The sequence below is a fragment of the Patiria miniata genome, unplaced genomic scaffold, assembly GCF_015706575.1.
Source record: "Patiria miniata isolate m_02_andy unplaced genomic scaffold, ASM1570657v1 HiC_scaffold_5, whole genome shotgun sequence".
NCBI classification, from domain to species: domain Eukaryota; kingdom Metazoa; phylum Echinodermata; class Asteroidea; order Valvatida; family Asterinidae; genus Patiria; species Patiria miniata.
The window spans coordinates 2,201,753-2,223,797 of record NW_024037072.1 but is presented as its reverse complement, the minus strand read 5'-3'; the positions used below and the strand labels follow the sequence as shown (position 1 = coordinate 2,223,797).

Here is a 22,045-nt window from a genome sequence, read left to right as displayed (position 1 = left end):
TGATGACGTGATTGCAAAAAAGCACATCTGCAGTGGGTTGTGCATTCATGTATTGACAATTGAAGTTAATATATGTTTTCATTTTGACAAACAGTTCCGGAGAAGAATCTGTCTTGAATAAAAAAAAAATAATAGTAAACCCTTACAAAAACAATAGTTGTTGGGCTTAAAGCCGAACACCTAATAATAGTAAATTCTTACAATAACAATAGGTGTTGGGTTGAGGCCCAACACCTAATAATAGTCAATTCATACAATAACAATAGGTGTTGGGCTGAGGCCCAACACATAAAAAGTGAACGCATAGATCAACGCACATAAGTACATTATAAGCCCAGCAAGGAAAAATTAGCCATTAAAAATGCATTACCTATGAATTAAAAAAGCCTGCTTAAAAAGGTATAGATCAATACCTTAAATAATACATTATAAACCCAGCCATTATGAAACATTACCTATGAATTAAGAAAGGCCTGCTTAAAAAAAAGACGAGTTTTTAAACCCAACGTGAAACTCTGTACACTGGTAGACTCCCTTAAGGTGTACAGTATTGGCCAACAATCGGACAATACAAATTTCTTTTGAAAAATCATTGCACCGTACCTTACAAAGGGAAGCAATGTTGTATCCTTTCTTCACAAAGAGCTTAAACAATAATTTGTTTTGTCTGATTGTTGGCCAGTTACCAGTGAAAAATGTGTACATGTTGCCAGTTTTTTTTAACTGGTGTGTTTCCACTGAGTCCTCACTCTTTAACATGTTTATATTCTACCAAACATAGAAAATTTCAACTGGGAATTTCACATTTATTTCGCTTCAAAAGACTTTTACTCAGTAAGGTGGAGATTATACCAGTTTTAGATCAGGTTAAAATTCAAACTACAGGACATTTAAATCCAGTTCGCCAGTCACTTGGGAGAGTTGATCCGATTCAAAGGTGGCAACCAGCGTCCTCTCACCAGCTTTCCGAGGTTTGAAGTTGACGGTTTTAGTGAGTGTTCCACCCGCCGCCAAATTACTGTTGTAAAAGAAAAGGATGTTTAGGAAAGTTACCTAATATACCAACAAAAGAGGTGTGTCAACATCCTGATTTGGAGGTGGGGCAATGAAGTAATAATGAGAATATACCAATTCAACGTTTTCTCATTTGACGTGTTTTCCTCAACAAATGTCCCATATAAGTTTCACTGCGTATGTTAAAAACATGACCAGAACAGTCTACAGATTATGCTATGAATGTATTCATGAACCTCTTAGTTACCACGTGCTTATTATAAGCACTGATTGAAATAAACCATTCCAATTTGGGCGATTCACAATGCAGTGCAATACCAAGAGTTTGCCATGGAGAGTTCATTTTTCCCAGTGCAGTGTGGGAGATGTTCAACAAATTCACAGCGCAGGACATTTGAAATTGTTAGTTTTTTCCGGTCAGTATAGTTTCGTGAGCGTATGATTCGAGTATATGTTTGCCCTTTTCTTTTCTTTTTATCAATGTTGTTTTTTTTAAGGCGGTAGAACGCTATGCCCCAATCTATAACAGATTAGCTCAAGTTGTCTACTGACACTCATTCAAATGGGCCATGTTTTGTCGACCGTAAATTTAAAAAAAGAACTCTCCATGGCAAACTCTTGATGGCGCACTGCATTGTGAATCGCCCGAGTTGATTAGGAATCAGTGCAGGAACAAAAGATTGCACCTTTTGACTTCTCATGAAACTCCATGCATGGTAGATTCTGCATGTGCGCTTCCAGCACGCATGATGCAGAGTAAACTGAAAGCATACCGCATCAAAGCGTATATTCCAATGAAAATAGCAGCCTAATGGTGCTATATGCACTTTATTTGAACTGCATATTATTATTTCATTCAGAAGTCCTGCCTTGCCCTCACTCTGTAACCTTTGAGGGGGTATATTGTGCGGGCAGTTTGTTGTAGGCTAATCAGCAGAAGAAAGACATACAGGTATAACTGCTTTCGTATCTGAGTATTGAGATTAAGTGCCTGGTTTTACACTGATATGCATGTAATTGTTGCAGGCATGTATACAATAGATACCCCATGCTCAATGGTGATAATGGAGATAATGGAAACTTTAGCACCACAAGGCTAACAAAAATATTGTGTGTCTGCTGTAACACCCTAAAAGTCATCCTGGTAGGTAGGTGGGAAAATAAGTGTATTTTGTAACTTTTAATGTTTGTCCGTTTGTCTGTTTTTAATTTGTTTACTTTAGGGGTACTGTTTAATTGACCTGGTTTATACGGTAGTTTAACCTTTAAGTCACCCCAGTTCCCAAAACCATCCTGCCTATTACTCATTGTAGTGCCCAAAACCACCTGAGCACTCTATAAGCCTTTTCACACAAGGCGCATCTCAGGGTTGACGCAGGGTTGATGCAGGGTTGAAAACATGCAGGGTTGAAAACATGCAGCGTTTCACACTTGAAATTGTTCAACCCTGCGCCAACCCTGCGTCAAGCCTGAGATTGAATTTGTTCCAGGTTGAAGTCAACCCTGCTCCAGACCAGGGTTGAGACTCTCGCCAGAATCCCAAACAGTAGTAATCGAGCGACATAAGCTCGGTTTGCAGGAAACAAGTGTGAAACGACGTGGGGATGAAAAATACAAAACTCAACCCTGGGCGGCACTGGGTTTGCCCAGGGTTGAGTTCAACCCGGTTTGAGTGGTTCTAGTGTGAAAAAGCCTTATGGTTTTATTGATTTTTCAGTGAATAAACACAATGTAATACAATGTAGTACAAATGCTACTGGGTTAATGAACCAATAAAAAATGCTCAATGTGCTTTAGTAAGGGAATAAATAACTTGGTGAGGTGTTGAACACTATGTTTAAGACTGGTTAGAGTCTGGAATGCTGATAATTACCCGAGGCGGAATTATTGTGGGACCACAAATAATTCCACATGTGTAGAACAAATTTTCCATAACTAAGCATAGGCAGATTATTATTTTTTGTTTGATATGCATTCAAAAGAGAATAATATTTGTACTGCTAGAAAATAGAAATTTAAAAACAACAGATATGTTTCGGTGTGCAAATCAAATGGGGACAGCAACTTTAAACTGCAAGCACTGACCTGAGTTTGATGACACGAGGAGCCAACAGCCCTGAACCGTCGACGCTTATCTCACAGTTTGTCAGCGTCTTCTTCAGAGGGTTCTGAAGACTGAGCTCCACTTCAACCTCCTGTCCCACCTTCATCTCACTGGCTGCAGGCCGTAGCAGCTTGACGTCAAGGTCCGGGGTGCGCAGACGGAAATCCTCCTCCTCTGCAAATGCCTGTCCTGTCTCCTAGAGAGGGAAGAACGTGTAGATGATCATCATTTGTGATCAAACGGTGGAAATGAGTCACTGTACTTTTGAAGTACATGCCTTAAACAAATCTTGAACATTGGATTTTTCAAGAATAGCAGAAGTGGCTGAGGTGTAGAAGTCAGCAAGTACACAGACCAACACGCCTTAATGAATGAACTAAAGATTTGCAATAGTGTATTGCATCATTTCTTGAAAGACCTTTGGAGATTATGTTTCCATCATTTCATAAATGTTTAACAATGTCAAGACAGGAGACATGGGTGGATGACCACTTTCCCTAAATCTACCTTTTAACAATTCCCCTTTTCTCCCCACTACCCCTCCCTTACTGACAAGCAGAGATGGATTGACGTCGTGGTTTCAGTCAGAAAATCATTCAAAGAAAGACACTCCAGAATTAAGAAAGATTTGTTAGATACTAGAAGAAGAAAAAGACAATAACTTTATACTTACATCAACATGGCCGAGAAGAAACACTTTGAATGCCGACTGGTCCACCATCTTGTCAAGGTACTCGTCAGCATCAATTTTAAAGTTCAACTGATGATTGAGGCCTGGTCCAAGCCGTATTGTTTCGTCAATTCTTTTAATTTTGTCAGCGAGAACACCTTAACAAAACCACCCAAAAAAAGGAAGATTGTTATCATTTATATTGGGAAGTACATACATGTACAAGGGCAAAATGTAATATTTTGTTAAACCACACCAAAAGATCTATAACTGGTAAAAAGTTTCCTCTTGTTCCAAAATAGGAGAAAAAGTTACAAACTTTTACAGTAGAGTATGATCATTTGCAGCTATCCAAAAAGTAACTGACAAAATTATTGTTGAAGAGCTCACTTTGTTTAAAGATCAGGATGGCAATAAACCCCCTGTGAAATTATTCTTTCTTGTATGCTGTCATTTTGAAGAAAACAATAAAAGAAGACCATTTGCAAACATGCATCAAGTGACACATTTTTTTAGTAAGTTGGTTTGTAATTCGGCAAATCTGTGAATAGGTGCGTGCAGGCGTTTACGCGACGCACACAGGTGTAGTTACTATTATTCGTCTGTTCAATGCATGACATCGCGTAGCTGCAATTGAAATCAAGGACCTAGAATATTGTTTTCTTGAAATAAACAGAATTCACAGAGCTAACACTTTTTCAGGTTAGTTGCTTAGCACCTTTAGATTTTGAGCACTTGTGTTGCTTCAAACCAGAAAAAAATGCACAAATGTAAAATGATCTACCGTACCTTTAATTATCCATGTCACAAATTAAGTATTGTATCACTTAATGTTCAGTACCCCCTCTTGTGCCGGTAAAAAAAAGAACTTGCACTGGCACGGTTTGGAAAAAAAATACAATTAAAAGCTTAACACATAATTCCTGACCATTTGACAAGTCAGCCCGCTAAAAGTGGCTGACTAATTTTAAAAAGTTTGCCTTATTGAATTACATGTCTGAGTCCCAACTTTACATTACAACAACCAAGGTAGTGTTTTCATTGGTTACATACATACGAACAGTTTACATTTTGACGTACCAGTATAGTAAACCACCTGCACAATGACCGTGATTGAAACTGTTCGGTCTTCTTCACTCTTATTGGTCAATGGCACCTTGATGTCAAAGTCTGCTCCAACGAAGAGGTCTTGGAAGTCAAGCTGGACGTCTACATCCTCTGTGTTTTCAGGTGAGTCATAAATTCCAGGTTTGCTTCCGTAAGAAGTTGCGGTTTTGACAGCAGCTCTTTCAGCTGCAGAACCTGAGGAGTAGATCAATAAATGGTCAATAATAATAATAATAATAATAATTTATAACGCGCCGGTATTCGCCATAAATGACGCTCATGGCGCAATACAAAAATCAAATCAAATCAGAAAAAACAAAACAGTTAAATTTAACTAAATGTAAGGTTTCAGCATCTTCCTCAAACAAGTACAAAATATTCGGGACTGCTTTTTATGTGACCCGTTCTCACAAAATGAGGTTGAAGTAAGAAGCTCAACATTTCTTATTCACCTCCTTGCTCAGGGGATGATACAGAAATCAGACAGGAGGGAGGGAAACAAATCTTGCTTCGTGGGGCGGGGGTGGTAAGATGATCAGTACTTTGTAGGCTAACATAATCAGGCAATGGGGCGTCCATTGGCCTCCGCATCACCCCCAGCCCCCCCCCCCCCCCCCCCAATCCTATTCTCAATATAGCAATGATGTCTTTTATCTCCAAGAAAACTTGAATCCTTGATCCTAATTGGTCAATCCATGGCAACAACAGTGTGGTAGTATTCCATACACCACGGTCCATTCCGCCATTTCTGATGCATGCACTTCTAACAAAAATGACCACAGGAAAATTTGTGTAGAGTGTGCTCGTGCCACTTTTACTGTGCGTCAAATTTTCTTGAAGATAAATTTGTTACCTCACCACTCGCACTCGTGGAACACAGAAAAAGTAGTGTGGCTGCATCCCAAAAACCACTTGGCCCTCGGCCTCGCCGAATGTGGGACACAGACGCACTTCATTATTCCGTGTTCCTCTCGCACTAATGGGATAACTAATAATTTACCTTCTGCGTGTTTGTACTCCATAGTCAAATCCTGCCTGTCACTTGAGCCCACTGCCTTTGTACTTATGTTCTTGCCCACATGGCTGCTCTTGACCTTGATCACTTCAGTAGTTCGGTCTCTTTTCACCTGGAAAGGCAGGATAATTATGATACCACAAAAATATATCAAATTCCTTTTTCAATGCCGGCCATAGGTCCTGAATTCTCATAAAATGACTTCCATGTCGAACTCACAATCCGCGATGTTTCATGCATTCAAAAAAGGAAAAAAAAATATACTTCGTACTTCAGCTGCAAACAACAATGTTAAATAGTTGATGTAACTGAAAAAAAAAATACGGTATACTTTTTTAAACTTAATGTATATGTCTTGAATTGTCAGGACACTTCATTGCCTTGGAAATGCCAGCTGGAAGAGGGACTTTGCTACCTGCAGGGGGTTTAGGGAGCCTGCAAAGCCAGGACTACATGTACTCAGATAATGCACAGTGAGGAATAATTTGACATGGTGTAAACTCACCCGCCAGTTAACAATGTCACCGTTCACTTCAGCAAAGACAAATCTCGCGTCATACGGATAGTAGACGTGGCCTTGCTTGATAGCATTAACAGAGCACGGTCCGGCGCAGTAGATACCTGAGGGTGGACAAAGGACACCAAATGGTATACTGAGTGGGTTGGTTCTGAACCCTCTAAAGGGTGAACGGCCCACTCACTGCTACAGCTTTAGTGAGCAAGTCGTGTTGTTTGGTGTCTAGCAGTGGGTTTTAGAGCACAAGCTAAAGATGCACTCATGAATGGGTCATTGATGAGTTTATGAATCCTATGGACCAGAGTGGGAAACCCATTCCTTCTATGAGACTATAATTCTAACAGTAAATCCTCCAATGTTAATATGATATTTCGCACACCCAAGGGAGTTAATGTTAAGGAAGTAACCAGACATTTGTGAGACAGAACTGGTCACAGGCCGTACTGGAGAAAATTGCAAAAAACCAAATGGGAGTGATGATTTTTTCGATTCTAGATTTATTGATATTTGTAATCTTTAATATGTCTATTACACATATTTTAGAGAAATAGTACAACAATTGTACAAAATAAGTGTTTTTCAAGGAAAAACCAGTTGGCATCTTTTATTTTCAAAACTACAAAACTCGAAACTTTAAAGGCCTTTTTCTCAGCGTTTTAATTTTTGACATGTCGATAAGCATGAACTTCAAACAGCCGTAACTTGTCAATGGAATGTCCGATTGAAGTGCGACAAACGGTATTGTACGGAGACTTTTATTCTCTTTCCTAATACCCCCAAACCCTCATTTGGTCCTCTGCCCAGTTCTGTCTCCTTTTGCCAGAATGCCTCCCAATTTCAGTTTGTCTAAATTACCAGACTTTGATTGTTTTAGATAAAAGAAGATACCAAATTTGGCTCCCCCATTAAAGGAAAAAAAAAACAATGTAAATACCATCACTGGTTTCTTGAGGTGTGGCATCAACAGCCTGCCAGCCTCCATAGCCTGCTGGGAGTTCAGGACGACTCATCCAAGCTTCGTTCCAGACATGGAAGTTCCAGATGGAGTCACTTTCATACCTTTCCAACCTCTCGTTGTCCTCGTCGTAAAACCTGTCCTGTATTTGCAGATAACAGGAGAAATAGATGGTGGAATACAGGCCATCTGCTGGCAGTAGTGTAAGTTGCAGTATCAAGGCATGTGACTCACTCTTTGATGTTAACTCTTTGAAAATGGAATTTGATGTAATTGCCTAAATCACACTGAATTAAAAACAATGCACTCTGAGTGGATAAATGGCTGATTTAATGTTTACTCATGATCATATCTATTATGCTGTGAACATGACATAACAGACGTTATTTAGCTTCAGTCCATTACAACAAATCGTTGGTTTATAAAATTCCATTTTTTGTCGGTAGTATGCCATCTTTTTGAAACAAGGTCTCTCTACTAAGCCCAGAGAAGAGGAGAGTCAGGTTCGCACAGTACGTCTTTTCCTCACCTTCCACGTCTTTCATACTGAACTCAAACTCTGTCAAATTTCTAGTGTTCTGCTTCACCTATTTAAGAGACATCTCTTCAACACCTCCTCATCAAAAATTCAAAACGTGTGTTACATTTAGAATGTTGTTTTCAGGAGAACCTTTAACTTCAAAAGCCAACTTACAATGGACAGACTGTTGTCGCTATCATGGGCAGATGCGTAGTTGGTCACACTCCTTGCCGGTATGCCAAGACATCGAAGAACAGTAGTAAAGACGCCTGAGAACACCCAGCATTGGCCGTAACGAACCGGAGCTTTAGTCTTGAAATGCTCCTGAGTAAATTCAAGACACAGACATAGGCATACAGTTGCAAATACTTTTAGATACAATGATACACGGGTCGATTTTATGCAGGGTTCCAGCAAGCATTGGACCTTTTCCAAATTCTCTGCTTCCTGTTATGTCTGAGGCCCTGGAACCTGACTTGGTCTTTTATCGTATGAAATGATTAACAAGATTATTGTTTCTACAAACGTATGATGGAGTCTGACCAGAAACCATCTGAATTTCTTATTTCTATTGATGAAATTCTTAAATATGTAATGCGCTCTCGAACAGGCTGGTTCTGGAGAGAGCGCAATAAAAATGTTAATAATTATTATTATTATTATTATTATGAAGAAGAACCCATAATTAGGTAAAAAATCATAACAAAAACTATGTACACCTGTAATGGGGCGAACAATAGCAAAGATGTAAACTTCCTTACAATTCATTTTGCGATTTGTGATTGTCTTTTCATGCCTCTTTGTAACTCGAATACGAATTTCCCCCCCCCAAAATAAAAATTTCCACTTCGCAATGGGTTTTTTGCAAAAGGCAATTTTTTCCAGCCAACTTGTGATATACAGCCAAAAATACTGATTCGCAAGAGTCATTTCAACAGTATTTGTACGATATTTCTTGCCAAAAGCTCATATGTTTTAATACTCTGGGGTGTGCAATGGAGCATAAATTGTGCGATAGGCCATGCACAACAGCCAATTCAAGATCAACACAGGGTCCGCCTCCACAGACTTTACGGACTTGTATGTGTACAAAAGGCACGAGGGATTGGCGTGTTTAGACGTCACCAGGGGGCAAGTCGAGGTAATCTTGATGCCTTAACCTGTCAGCCGTGCCTGTGTATAAAAACAGCCAGTGCATGTTATCACGTCGTCCGACCAGAACTGGTAAAGCACATAAAAACTATCAAAATGTCAGCAAGTAGTCCGACAAGATCTAATGTCGTTAAGTTGTACTCACCTCCAGAATGCGTTGGCTGCCTGTCCATGACGTAGGACGAGCATGTGGGCGATAATCGCCGTCCCAGCGACCAGTCAAGACTCCACCATCATCTTGAGCGTTAATAGCTGCTGACATGACACGGCTGACACTGACAGAACTTCCACGCTCATAATCAACCACCTAGAAAACAATCAGTCGTATCACTATCATAGTAAATCACCACAAGATCGAGCCTATTATATATTGTTGTGACCAGTATGCACATTACTTAATAAACCAGTCAGGTGTGACTTGGGCCATGCTGCCTGCTGCATGCGACCCAGTACAGTCAGTCGTTTCGTGAACCTACACCTGTGTACATGTGGTTTGTCTTCCGTGTCAACCCTTTCCCCAGTCGGTTCAACTGTGCGACTCCAGTGCGACTCCTCCTTGGTATTGGTAAATATACCAGGATACAACAATATCATATATCAATGTTTCAGCAGTAATGTAATGTTGTCTAAGTTGATTGAAGTTGTCAGTTAAACAAAGAAAATTTACTGAAGTGACTTCAAACCTGCAAGCCCTCCACCTTGTTATTAAAAAAAAATATGAACTCACTTCTGTAAAGAATGTTTGTTTCATTCATCAGACATTTAGATGTTATTTTTTCTTGAGGGAAACAAAACTTAAAGCAAAGTCTGAATAAACATGCACAACTTTTAACTTGTTGGTCCCTCAATAAGGCTACAAGTCATAGTTTGTATCTGGCATTATTCATATGCAATACTATAGGACTTCACGACAAAGTAGGACTGTTTTGGGACACTCCAGCCAACAAACGCAATCCTACCCTGGAATGAACTTGCATTCTTTAAATGAAAACTGAAGTCATTGTACCATTGTACCAACCCTCCCAATCAAAGCTTTTGCATATACGTTGGGGCTTTCAAGCACTTGCATTACACACTGAAAAAGGATGGGTCCAACCTATTTTGTTCCCAATGTTGGTCCTTGTAAACACAACGCCTATAATAGCAGAACAGCTATGCTTAAAGATATAGTCCATCATTTGTAATTTGTGCATTTTGTTCGTTTGAAGCAACAAAAGTGTTCAAAATATAATGAAGGATACTGAACAACTAACCAGATGAAGTTTCAGCTCAGCTTCAGCTGTATATTCCGAGAAAAACAGCATTCTAGGATCTCAATTTCAAATCAAAAGTTGCTGAATCATGTTTTGAATTGGCCTGAATTCAGCGTCCGAGACGCGTTCTCACTGAGCCGATTGCAGCTATACGCGATGTCGCGCACTGATCCGACAAATTATAGCAACCGCGCAAGCGTGTGCGTCGTGCCAATGCTTGCGTGCGCTTCGCCGAATAACAAAACAAACTACTAATTTAAATTTTCCTATGGTGCGTCTAAAGACGCACCGTTGGAAAGGCCTTCTTTCGTTGATTACTTCAAAATGACAGCTTGCCAGAAAGAATAATTTCACAGGGAGTTTAGTCCCCTTACTATCTTTCAACCGAGTATGTTTTTCAACAATAATTACGCCAGTTACTTTTCAGATGGCTGCAAATGATGGACTATAGCTTTAAGCCTGTTTTAAATGCCCCTTTCTCACCATGTGAAAACTGTTTTAGATTTCTTATGTTAGGAAAGCAACAGGGAGGAGGGATTGAGGGCAAGTATTTTAGGGACACAGGCAAAATTCCTCCTCCTATCCCTCTGAAACCAAAGCTCTGATATATTTTACAAGATCCACTCTGATACCTACATGTCTTTCCAGCAGATACATAACAGCCTCAAAGACAGTCTTCTCAAATTGGTTGAAACCCCAGGGCCTCCTGCCCAGCTGTCTCCAGTTGCCGTACCAGATGAAACCCTTCTCGTTCAGCACATACTCCTTCCGTTCATCCTCCTCCTCCAGGTAGACCTGATCAGTCTCGCACCAGGCGTTGAAGAGCAGAAAGACCGGCAGGGGCTCCTTGAACATGTATCGCTGGGGATCGGTGGAGTCACCTGTTTTTACACGAACAGGCAAGAAAAAAATACATTGCTTCACAGTCTTCCTCAAAATAATATAACAAGCTACAAGTACAGAATGCTTCTGCCGATTACGAGTTCTGCAAAATCAATTATATCACGTTTGTCCTTCTACAAACTACACTTGGTACCCGGTACCAGGTACCAAACTAGTACAGGATTCAGATAAAGATCAGAATTGATCCAAGAACATGGGTGAATGAAAGAAGGCTCATAACATGCTAACTATGTCAACTAAAACTGGAATGCCATGGTCCAGTGGTTATGTGTTTGACTCATGAACGATGGTGCGTGGGTTCGAATCCTGCCAGGAACATGGCGTCTGTGCCCTTGGGCAAAACACTAAACCACAATGGCCTCTCTCAACCCAGGAGTATGAATGGGTACCTGTGAGGGCAGAGGACCGAATGTGCGCTGATATGGCTGCCGCTGGCCTGATAAATGGGGGAATAAATTTTTAAGAGCTTTGAGATTGTTCATACGATGGAATGCGCTACATAAGCATTACGTTTTATATTGTTCACTAACGATGATAAAAGCATGTATGGATGACAGCCAACTCATTCAGGCCACCCTCTATGGTTAGCCGGCTGCGGCAAGCGTATAAGACTGGTGCCCCTACAAAGTGGAACAATGATAGGACACCCTGAAAGCCAACATGAAGCACTGTGCCATCTAAACGTGCTAGACAGCATCACTGGAAAGAAAAGTGTATGGTACATGACAGTTCATGAGACAGTTACAATATGTGAGTCTGACTGAATCCTGAAAGCTAAAGAGATAGACCCCAAAAATGCATAGTTGATCCAGACTCTACACTGGTCTGCCATACCTGTTGGATCCAAGGACGATATTCCAACAAAAAAATGTAAAAGTTGGAAATGTTTCCGTCATGGGCAGGGGCAAAGTAGGCCTAATGCCAACGCGAAGCCCTAACGATGTGGAGTTAGCCCACTTAAGGGCTCCCCAAAAAATGTTGGGTTCTGTACGATATATGGTACGATCTGAGCCCATTTCTGACCACTTTAATCCGTGGTTGGATCTGTGAAGCACAGATTGCTTGGCTGACAAAGTGGAAACTGCATGAGAGACGTGGTAGTAGTCAAGGGCGCACTCCTGAAATCTTGGGATCATGGCGGGACTTTGTCGAACTTAAGATGTCCAAGAAGTGTCAAACTAATGCTGCCTTACCTGATTGAACTGTCGTACGCACTTGAAGGGAGTACTTTCCAACCAAGGCATCAGGTGAAGCAACGATAGACACAGTGATTGTTTTCTCCTCCTGTGTCTCAATTTCTGCCTTCCATCCTCCAGCTAATGACAGGCGGGGCTCACGGAGTGACACAAGCACCCGTGTTCTTTTCTGGAAATTCTGAGTTTCTCCTGTAGAAATTTGAAGTAAAAAAATTAATACAATTCCGTTAACTGACATGTCTGACAAGTGGAACTGGTTGTTTTAATTCATGGATTCAACAAGCCAACCCTGAGGTTTTACATGTACCTCTGTGATAATAAATGCTGTAAATTACAATGTATGCATCCATGAATGTAAAATGAATATTCCTCAACATATATAACTAGACTTGTTTCTTGTTTCAGTCGAAAGTGCAAATTGTAATTTTATCATGTGGCACCTGTTCACGAAAATTACTTTTGGTCACATAAAGGTTTCTGAGACACATCAAAGTTTGTGAGGCACAGGTAACTTATTGTCAAGTAGATATTGACCCTAACCGTATTGTGTCTTATATGTTGCAATTGTCTCTGCATACCTGTTTTAAAGTCAAAAGCGATATCATCGGTGCTTGTATCGTAAGGGTGATTCAGTGTCAGTTGCACCTTGAATGCTTGGCCACGTCTCACCACCAAGCCATCCACCTCATCAATATCAGATGTGAAGTGCAGAAACTTGTTGCTCCTCTCCATCAAGTTTGCACTCATGACCTTCAATTCAATTCAATTCATAAATCATTTATTGACATTACAATGCATGCAATGTATGGTCAGGGACATCACCAACAAGTCAGATAGGCAAGGGCGGATCCAGGGGGGGGGGTTAAAGGGGGCCATGGCCCCCCCCCCCCAAAAAAAAAAACGAAACCAATTTTTTTTTTTTTTTTGTGACATCGCAATAAATGCAGGCAATGAGTACACCACCATCTTTTCCTTAAAAAAAACATTGGTTAAAGTGGTCAGAAATTGCCTCAGATCGCACCACAGAGCATCTAGAATCCAAAAAAATTTCTGGGCCCTTCCCACGCCATAATTTTCTGGACCCACTTTTTGGGGGGACCTAAATTTTTTTGGCCCCCCCCCCCAAAGTGTTTTCTGGATCCGCCCTTGCAGATAGGTACAAGTGGATGGAGACCAAATCCAAAATAAACAAACAACCAAACAAATACAAAACACCTGCTTAGTTTGGAAGAAAATGAAAATGTATAGAGGAAATTCAGAAAATCTATAAAGAAAAATAAATGACACCCAAAGTCAGGGGGAAAAACAACACAAAATTAATCAATCAAACACTGGACCAATTTTGAATATTACATATATTTTTTCAATAAATAGACACAAATAGTAGTGGTAAATGTATCATAAAGTGGACATCTAAGGGCAAAATTCAGAGAAAACTTGACATCCCAACAGTTAGTGTATATACTGCCAAGGAGTCATGGAAATTTGAACAAAAAACAACTTAGCAACATATTCGGAGAACAGGAAAATGTTTAAAGGAACCTTCAATTGGGTGTTGGTTGGTGGCGGTGTTGGACTCCGCCTCTCTTCAACGGCTGGGGTGGCGCGGACACGCCGACGACGGCCGCCATCGCCACCGAATCTAATGCCATATCTTGGATTTATCCAGACGACATTCGAGGGAGGGCCACTGGCACCACTGCTTGCACCAGCTCGCCTGGCGCTTGATGCGGTTCCCATTTCTTAAAAAAAAATGTAAGAACATCAATTTTACAAAAACAGCCACGAGTTTGTCGGCATTTACAGAATTTTAAAATTAGCCATGCAACTGATTTGAGGGCCCAAGGAATTACAAACGGAACCGTTTCCCCGACAGTACTACACTTGTAGCACCAAGGGTTTCAGATGGGCTGCTACATGTTATTAAAATTTGAATATTACAATTCTGAAAGAAATATGTCATTTGAAATTTATTTGATCAAACTTAGCTTAAATTTTGTCAGGATTGTGGAGACAAGAGCCATGCAGATTCATCACAACCTTTTCTCTGCACTCAAATGGCATTATTGTAAACAATTGCAAAAAACAAAAATCACAAGTCATCAACATGTGGCACTTATGTTTATAATTATCATTATTTGTCACAAATTAGTCACACGCTATTAAATGTGTTTTTCAGAAAAGTACAAATTAAATAGAACTTACCACTGCAGTGGAAGTATCAAGGTTGATGCTCAAAGCAAAATAGACCTGGTTTTCACAGGGTCCTTTTGCTGAAATCTCTCTTGCCACTCAATAAATTGTACAGGTGGTGTTTGCCAAATGCTGATTTACACAGGTAACTATCAACAAAACGCCTCCGCACAACTGAACAGCGCTGGATAGTGACAATTCAAAGCCATGGCGCACTGTCATTACTAGTATAATAGCCCCAGTGGCCAGGTGACCTTGACAACGTAGTCAATAACCAATTCATATATTCCCAACCAAATTACACTGGCCTTGCTCCATTCAAGGTTTAATCATTGAAGCTATTGTTGGCTGTCGGGATGGCAGATTGCCCAAAAGCTTTGCTTTCAAAGTTTGTGGTGACTGTGATGTGCTAAAACCAAGTACAAAGTGGACTGCTTGGTGTTGTCATGACGCCCCAATTCAATTGTACTGCCAACCTTAAAATCTTAAAAATAGGCACACTTTACATGAATGAGCACATCAATAGAAGTAGGGTACATGCACTGCATGACCGAGTTAGCACCAATGGTTTTGTGTACTTGTTTGAATTGACTGCAGTTTGGCTTTGTGTTGTCTTGACAACGGCTATATACAGTGCGCGCGCATGTTTTAATCACAAGCAACTAATTTCAAAGGGTTTTTGAAGTAGGAAATCAGAAACATATCACAACAACAAAAAATCTGTCACCAAATCTTTATGTAACTTTTATCCAAGTTTATTTCAATTCAGGTTAATATGTGACCAGTTAATCATGTATTACATTATGTAGAACTTTGCAGCTTACAGAATTCACATGTATCAAACTGCCGTAGTGCTTTGCACTGGAATACATTGTACAACACTTAAGATCGACTCGCTTCCAAAGAATACATTATAGTCTAGAGGCCAACAATCAGACAATACAAATTTCTCTAAATCATCAACCTTCAAGCTCTTTGTTAAGAAAGGACATACCATGGCTTCCTTTTGTAAGCTACAATGATTTTTCATTCTTTGCATATATTCAAAGAACATCATTATGATGTACAATATCTAACCGTGAAAATGTTACCATATTAGCCAGGTGGTTTTTTGTACTATTTTTTGTTTTTCCATTGAGTCATCAATCATTTTTTAACCAGTTCACGCCGGGATTATTTTGACAAGAACAGAACGAGGCGTGGGATTACTTTGCACTCGACCTCAAGCCAGGCGGGTTGAAGCCATCACCCTTGGGCAGCACACTCATATTTCGGGGCCTGGCTTGCTGCGAGCGGGTTGCTGAGAGATATTTCCAGCCTCGCTCGTTGCGTGTTTATCCGTCATCCGTTCCGAGTACCGCAAAACCTTTGCGTCATCCGGCACAAACTGGTTAAAGTCTACCACACATAAAATAGTAACTAGGAATTTCCCATTTATTTCACTTTCACACTGTTAACTCAAACTTCAAAAGACCTTTTCTATAATTTAGATGGAGATCAGTTTTATATCAGGTTAAAAAACAAATTAAAAAACATCCCTGATACAATTTGTTCTACTCTTCTTCCTCTGATTTCTCATAACTCGTGCGCAATTTCATTTGTAATAATTACCGATAGCACACCTATTCAAGTTTTGTCTTGGACAAAAGCTGCTGAATCACAACCCACAACACATTTTTGGAAGTTGCTTGGTCAAAAATGCTGCATGCTAAGTGTTAAAGCATTAACATCCTCTATGAAACGGTTATAACCTGTATTTGCTACTTTATTATAAAAAAAACTGAAGTATGTGCGAATGAAATTTCTCTCAGCATAGCCACTCCATGATATTTGCCACTACACAAACAGTCTTAGTCACTGATATATTAATCCAAACATGAAGTTGCAAGTTTTACTTGACAAATATTGACACAATTTTCATTAGATGTACTTAGAGTAAGTTGTAACAGGTATCATCAATCAACAATTAAAATACACACATATGGATTTTTTCCCAGACAAATTTTGTTCAGGATCATTACCACTACCACTTCAAACAATTTCTGTAAAACACAATAAATTAAGTTAAACATTCTCAACTGCAGCATTTATTTTTTAAAAAAATGAACTTCAAATTCTACTCATAAATATTTTAGTACTCTAAAGTGGGGTTCTAAACTAAGTACTCTGTTAACACTTTTATACATGTACATCTTAACATTATTGTACTAGTAATACGTACATACATTGTATAGTTGTCGTAAAAAGGGGTTCCATTAAAAAAAACACAATTCAATTTTTAATTTTGTAAAAGCATAATTAGAAACCAAGTCATACATTTTTGTATTTAGCACCAGGAATTATACATTGATTCCATGTCACTTATCAACACATATTATTGTATCTTGTTGGCAATTCTGAAAGCATGTTGCATTCTAATTTTGGATTGGATGGAGGTGGACATTTGTATAAACCTGAACTCTAAAATAAGTATTTCTCTTTCATTGGAGATTTTCATTATATGAATTTATGCACCAGACTGCTCAAGTGTGGACCCCATCACCATACATGTACACAGTCTCATAGCCAGGGAAGGTCAAACCCCCCCCCCCCCTCCCAAATCAGCAGCAGGTCAAATTTTTAGTTTTACTCAAAATGTGTTTGCGTGCGCTATCTTTGGAAAAATAACTTAATGGTTACACGTTGATAGTTCAACAGGAAATATTTAGACGAAGCTCCATCACGCACTACTTTATAGCCTATGTATTTGTCGTCACATCGCACGTCCTGGTATCGTTATTCTGGTCTGAGCTGTACTTGTAGCGGCGCGCGGTGTGTGGCTAGCAGCCTGGTCTAGCATATGTAGTCTCCACACAATCTGTCTGCAAGCTCAGCAAGGGGACGCAGTGATAGTAATGTAAAGGTCCACTTTATTGTAAAAATGACCACTACCCCCTTTCACCAGGCTGGCTATGGGCCTGATACGTGTACATACACGTATATGGATATGTACGTACCGGTATGTTTATCATGATTGTTGCAGTCTTCGTTAAAATGTTCAGCCGTTGAATATGCATGAATTAATTACAGTCGCTTTTGTCCAAACAGTTAGTTTTGCCCAATAATACAGAAACTGTAACACTTTCCTTGGATTTTTTTCAACAGGAATTTGGAAGGGGAAAATTGCTAGTGTTAAAGAAGTGAGCTACCGTACATGTACAGGATATGACTGATATATCTTTCATAAAGAGGAAGAAATTACAATGAACAAATGGAAATTATTTTTTTTTTCAAAAGGCACATAAATTTACACACTTTGTTTAACAAAGATGGTCTACAAATCGAAAACACACGAATTTCTTATTTGATAAAACCAAACAATGTCTTTTAAAAAAGTGTAAAATATTCTTTAAAGTAAAAGAAACTGACGTTGGATATGTGCTTGATAAAAGGACAATTTCGGCACTATTGGTGCATTTGTGAAACTGAATTGCATCGGGGGAAAGAATTCAAAACAACCTTGATACTACACGTATACTTTAACTGGGAGCCAGAAATGCTACATTCTAGGGTTTCAGAGTTTTCAATCTTTGAGTTAATTTGAATATGCATGTAGAACCAAAATAAAATGCATACAATGTATGCATCCTGACACCCTTGGCCTGCATATGTATGCATTTAATGAAGCACTCTGCTGGGCCACGACCCAACAAACAAATGTTTTGTTTGTATACACGTATTTTAGAGGTTTACAAAATCCCGGCTACATCTCCGACTTTGGATTCAGGCTCCAACATCATGATTTTGATCCTGTAGTCGACTTCCAACTTCAGAGAGACAGAGTTTGAACAAAGCATGATTCTTAGGAATCTTGGGCAAGCGACAAAGATGTGGCCAGAGATGAAGCTCTGGTACAAACATGTATGTACATCACATAGTGTTTGAATTTGGTAGATACATAGTTGTACAACATGATTATGCACTTGTACATGTACATGTACAAGTATGGAGTACCGTAGTGAATAGGTCACTCGCACAAAATGTGTGTGAAAGACATTAGCGCGTGATTCAGCCCGTGAACCAACATGCGCGCGTACTGCATTCGTTTGCACTACACTTTCTGGTTCTAAATGACGTCACACTTCGGTACTCCATATTTACTAGTACAAGGTCTCTTGCACAAATATCCAAGAAACTAGATTTGCCTGAATTCAGTTTCTCTGGGAATGCACAAAGTTGAAAAAAATATCGAACTAACATTGGAATTGCTAAATTGAAGAACTGGCAATAATTCCATTCCTCAAAAATCGCCTGATAAATATTCATCTAAGTACAATACAAAAAATCCATAAACTAAGTTCAATTGCAGCTGAAGTGGATTGCTAACAGATGATAAGACGACACTTAAGAAATTGATAAACTTTTAGACATTCTCTATATGATTCGTTAAAATTTAAGATTTCTTACAGAATATGTACAAGTTAATTAGCCATCTTACTTACACATGTGTACAAATATTAGGTTAACTATGAATACTGGATTTAGAATTTAACACATTAATGAGATATGCCACTCACATCTAGTGAACAAAAAAGTATGTGTAATTCAAAATCTTTAAGAATAAAATGCTAAAAATCCAATGTATGTCTCAAATATTCATAATAAATAAACTTTTGTGATGAAAAAACTTTTTTACCAAACAGTTTATGAAGAAGCCCAAAGCTTGTTTTTCAAACTTTAAAAGTTCAGATTAACATGAGTGCAAGCATGGCAATTTGCAAAAAAAATCATATGATGTCTGCAACTTGATGGATATTTTAGTTCTGAGCCAAAGAACTTTAGTGAAGTATATGCAAAAGAACTTGCTGACATGTCTCATTTCATGCATAGAAAATTCAGTATTTTAGTAATGCCTTGATATGCGAGGAGAAAGTCAGGCATGCAACTGGGAAATAACCAAAAAATAAGAGAAAATCCCAAGCTTTACAAGACTATATACAGCGTTGTTCAAGTTTTCATGGCATTTACAATGTAAGTGTGAAGTGAAAACAAAAGAGGAACTCAACTGCTCTGAGGAAAATTTGCATGCCTGCAAAATCATTGAGAAAAATTATATACCTGATCACGGCAATGTCAAATGATTACTATGGCAACCCATTCATGTCACAAACAAATTTTCATTTTTTTGATAAAAATCTGTACTTTAAAAGCGTATCGTGACTTCTGTGCATCATGAATCAAAGAAATTTCACGGTGTTTGGATAAGACTTACAAGTACATGTGTAGGCATATGCTGCTTAGACATTGCCTTTCCATAAACATACATTCTACTTTTAAGCAGCTGCCAAAAGAAAAAATGCTAAAACCAAAATTGAATTTCTGGACATGACGTCGTGTACGGTATGAAAACCAAAAACGAAAATTTTAAACGTTTTCTTGTTAAAACAAATTATTTTAATGCAAAAACACGAAGAAAATATCTTACGTTGCTGTCTTCAACATCAATCAATTTCAGACTCGCCATGATGAGACTGTTCCTCCTCTTCTTCGTCACTGGAATCCACCACAGCTCCCTGCAGGATGTCACAGGAGGAAAAGGGGACTAGACTTACAAAGATTCACTTTTGGAATCATTAGCAATCAAATCCATCCAAAACTACTAGCTTTCAACTGATCTTCTGTTCATCAAAATCTTCAAGTGTCTTCTGTCCATCAAAATCTACATGTATATTAGTCAAATTCATCGCACGTAAATTTACACTTCCAGTAACAAGTAACAGGAGATGAACCATGCAAAATGAATGTCACAGTTCAATTGAACAGATTGTGACTTGGGACTGGTATAACTTGTGATGGACTTGTGAGGACCTATGAATGACTGGACTAGAGGCCTGTGCTCAGGTCACAGACTCAATGTTTTCATCAAGTTTATCTTGACTGTAGGGGTTTCTTGAGTAAAATCCCTCACAATATGGGAACACTATTAAATGTAGGATGGAGTTTTACGTCAGGGAGATGTACATTCAATATTGGCTTGCGCCCTTTGATGTAATTTGATAAACATTGTATACTCTGCGTTGTCTGAAGGCTTGCGAGAAGCAAATCACATGCCTACTTAGGTGGGACTCGAACCCGCAACCTTCTGCCCACTAGTGCAGATGTCTTACCACTCGGCCTACAAGCTTGCCAGGGTCAGCAGCCTGGTTCATGTGATAGAGCAGCGGGCACTGCAACCAATCACTATTAAATGTCGGACAATACAGGGCAAGAGAAAGCCAAACGAAATTGTATTCTTACCCATCCTCCTTGGCTGTCCAGCCAGGCAGCGAATCGATCGCCGATGTACCGCAGGCTGTTCTGTTTGATGTCACTGGCCCTGGAGCCGTAGTGCTGGGCAATCTTCATGGCCAGCTTGGTGAACTTGAAGACCAGGGCCAGCTGCTCGAACCCTGTGTCCTGGCCAATCAGTCCCTGCATGGTGTCTCGGAAGACCGCGTAGGTGTGGTCTCGCACCACCGACAGGATCGACTGTGGTGAGAAGGGGTGGAGGTGTTGGTTGTGGCGCTGTGTGGCCAGGGTGTGGGGTATTAAGTGGGGTATGGGTATTCAAAATCATACCAACATAATCGTGGGGATTTCAGGAAAGCAAAACATGGTTTTGAAGCGTGGGATAACAGGTATGGACAGGGATTGTGAACGAAAACAAATGAGAAATGGGAAGCATTTGGAATAGAAAAATCAACAAGGAAATTTAGCATGGAATTATGAGGGCAGGGGAGGGTTTGCAGAGCAAAGGATACAAAAAAAAAATTGTGTTTGCGAAAAAGTGGGCAAAACCAAGAAATAGAGAGAAGTGAGGAATGAGAGAGTTAGTAAAGATAAAACGCACATAGGAATAACTGTTGGCAGCTTATCAAGGCCACTTTATTAAATCGTCGCGTCGGTGCAACAAGGTCTGAACTCGATTCTGCAACAAAGTCGTATCTCGTGCGAATACACTCCCTGCAACAAGGTCGTATCTCGCGTATCGCGACGTCCATTGACTTTGTGTGTACATCTGGGTTATTTTAAGCGAGATACAACCTTTTGACACTGAAAACTCGCATTTCACGGTCATGACGTCACACGCCGTTTTAGGAGATACGACCTTGTTGCACGGACAACGAATTGTACGTTGTTTTCTGGTTATTATAAACTTTGACCAACACCAAAAAGGGGGCAGTTACAGTTGGCAATTAATAGACTATAATTCTTTAATTGATAGATAATAATGCAACGTGGGAAAGGCAGCTTTGCTGTCTGTTGCCCGCTTTATGGGCTAGCGGATGATCAACCGTAGCAGACTAATTTGCATGAGCAACTGGTTAAGACAAACACATAAACCCTTTGACATGATATAAAAAGTTTGTAGGTCATGCCAAAGAATTAGTTTTCATCCAAGTTGTAACTCATTACAATGAAATTAAA

At 39.5% G+C, this 22,045-nt stretch overlaps 2 protein-coding genes across 5 annotated transcripts in view; both read right to left on the bottom strand.

Annotated features, from left to right (window-relative positions):
- Positions 1–136: 136 nt before the first annotated feature.
- On the bottom strand, positions 137–14,967 carry LOC119742090 (protein-glutamine gamma-glutamyltransferase K-like). Its single transcript, XM_038218115.1, has 14 exons — positions 14,612–14,967; positions 13,949–14,148; positions 12,985–13,156; positions 12,404–12,595; positions 10,944–11,188; positions 9,200–9,361; positions 8,077–8,226; positions 7,362–7,524; positions 6,416–6,531; positions 5,896–6,022; positions 4,869–5,090; positions 3,792–3,946; positions 3,100–3,314; positions 137–1,018 (listed from the first exon to the last, which is right to left on the bottom strand). The coding sequence occupies exons 2-14, from the start codon at positions 14,144–14,146 to the stop codon at positions 880–882; spliced, it is 2,256 nt and encodes a 751-aa protein (XP_038074043.1). The 5' UTR covers positions 14,147–14,148; positions 14,612–14,967; the 3' UTR covers positions 137–879.
- Positions 14,968–16,087: 1,120 nt separating this feature from the next.
- The window catches only part of LOC119742089, a 29,443-nt gene continuing 23,485 nt past the window's right edge, over positions 16,088–22,045 (bottom strand). For 3 of the 4 annotated variants that reach the window (XM_038218110.1, XM_038218114.1, XM_038218111.1), the window contains 2 exons: positions 20,876–21,106; positions 16,088–20,151 (listed from right to left, as the gene is read on the bottom strand). In XM_038218110.1, coding sequence (XP_038074038.1) covers positions 20,080–20,151; positions 20,876–21,106 — 303 coding nt within the window. In that variant the 3' untranslated portion in view covers positions 16,088–20,079. Of the gene's footprint in view, positions 20,152–20,875; positions 21,143–22,045 lie in introns of all 4 variants that reach the window. The other variant, XM_038218113.1, reaches the window with a different exon arrangement.

Bases quoted from the DNA above. Each gene is read 5' to 3' on its own strand.
- LOC119742090 (XM_038218115.1), bottom strand. From the start codon at position 14,146: ATGGGAACCGCATCAAGCGCCAGGCGAGCTGGTGCAAGCAGTGGTGCC. The intron at 9,362-10,943 runs GTAGGTATCAGA...ATTGTTTTCTAG, and splicing joins TGTATCTGCTGGAAAGACAT to GTGGTTGATTATGAGCGTGG. The intron at 8,227-9,199 runs GTGAGTACAACT...GAATTTACTCAG, and splicing joins GCAGCCAACGCATTCTGGAG to GAGCATTTCAAGACTAAAGC.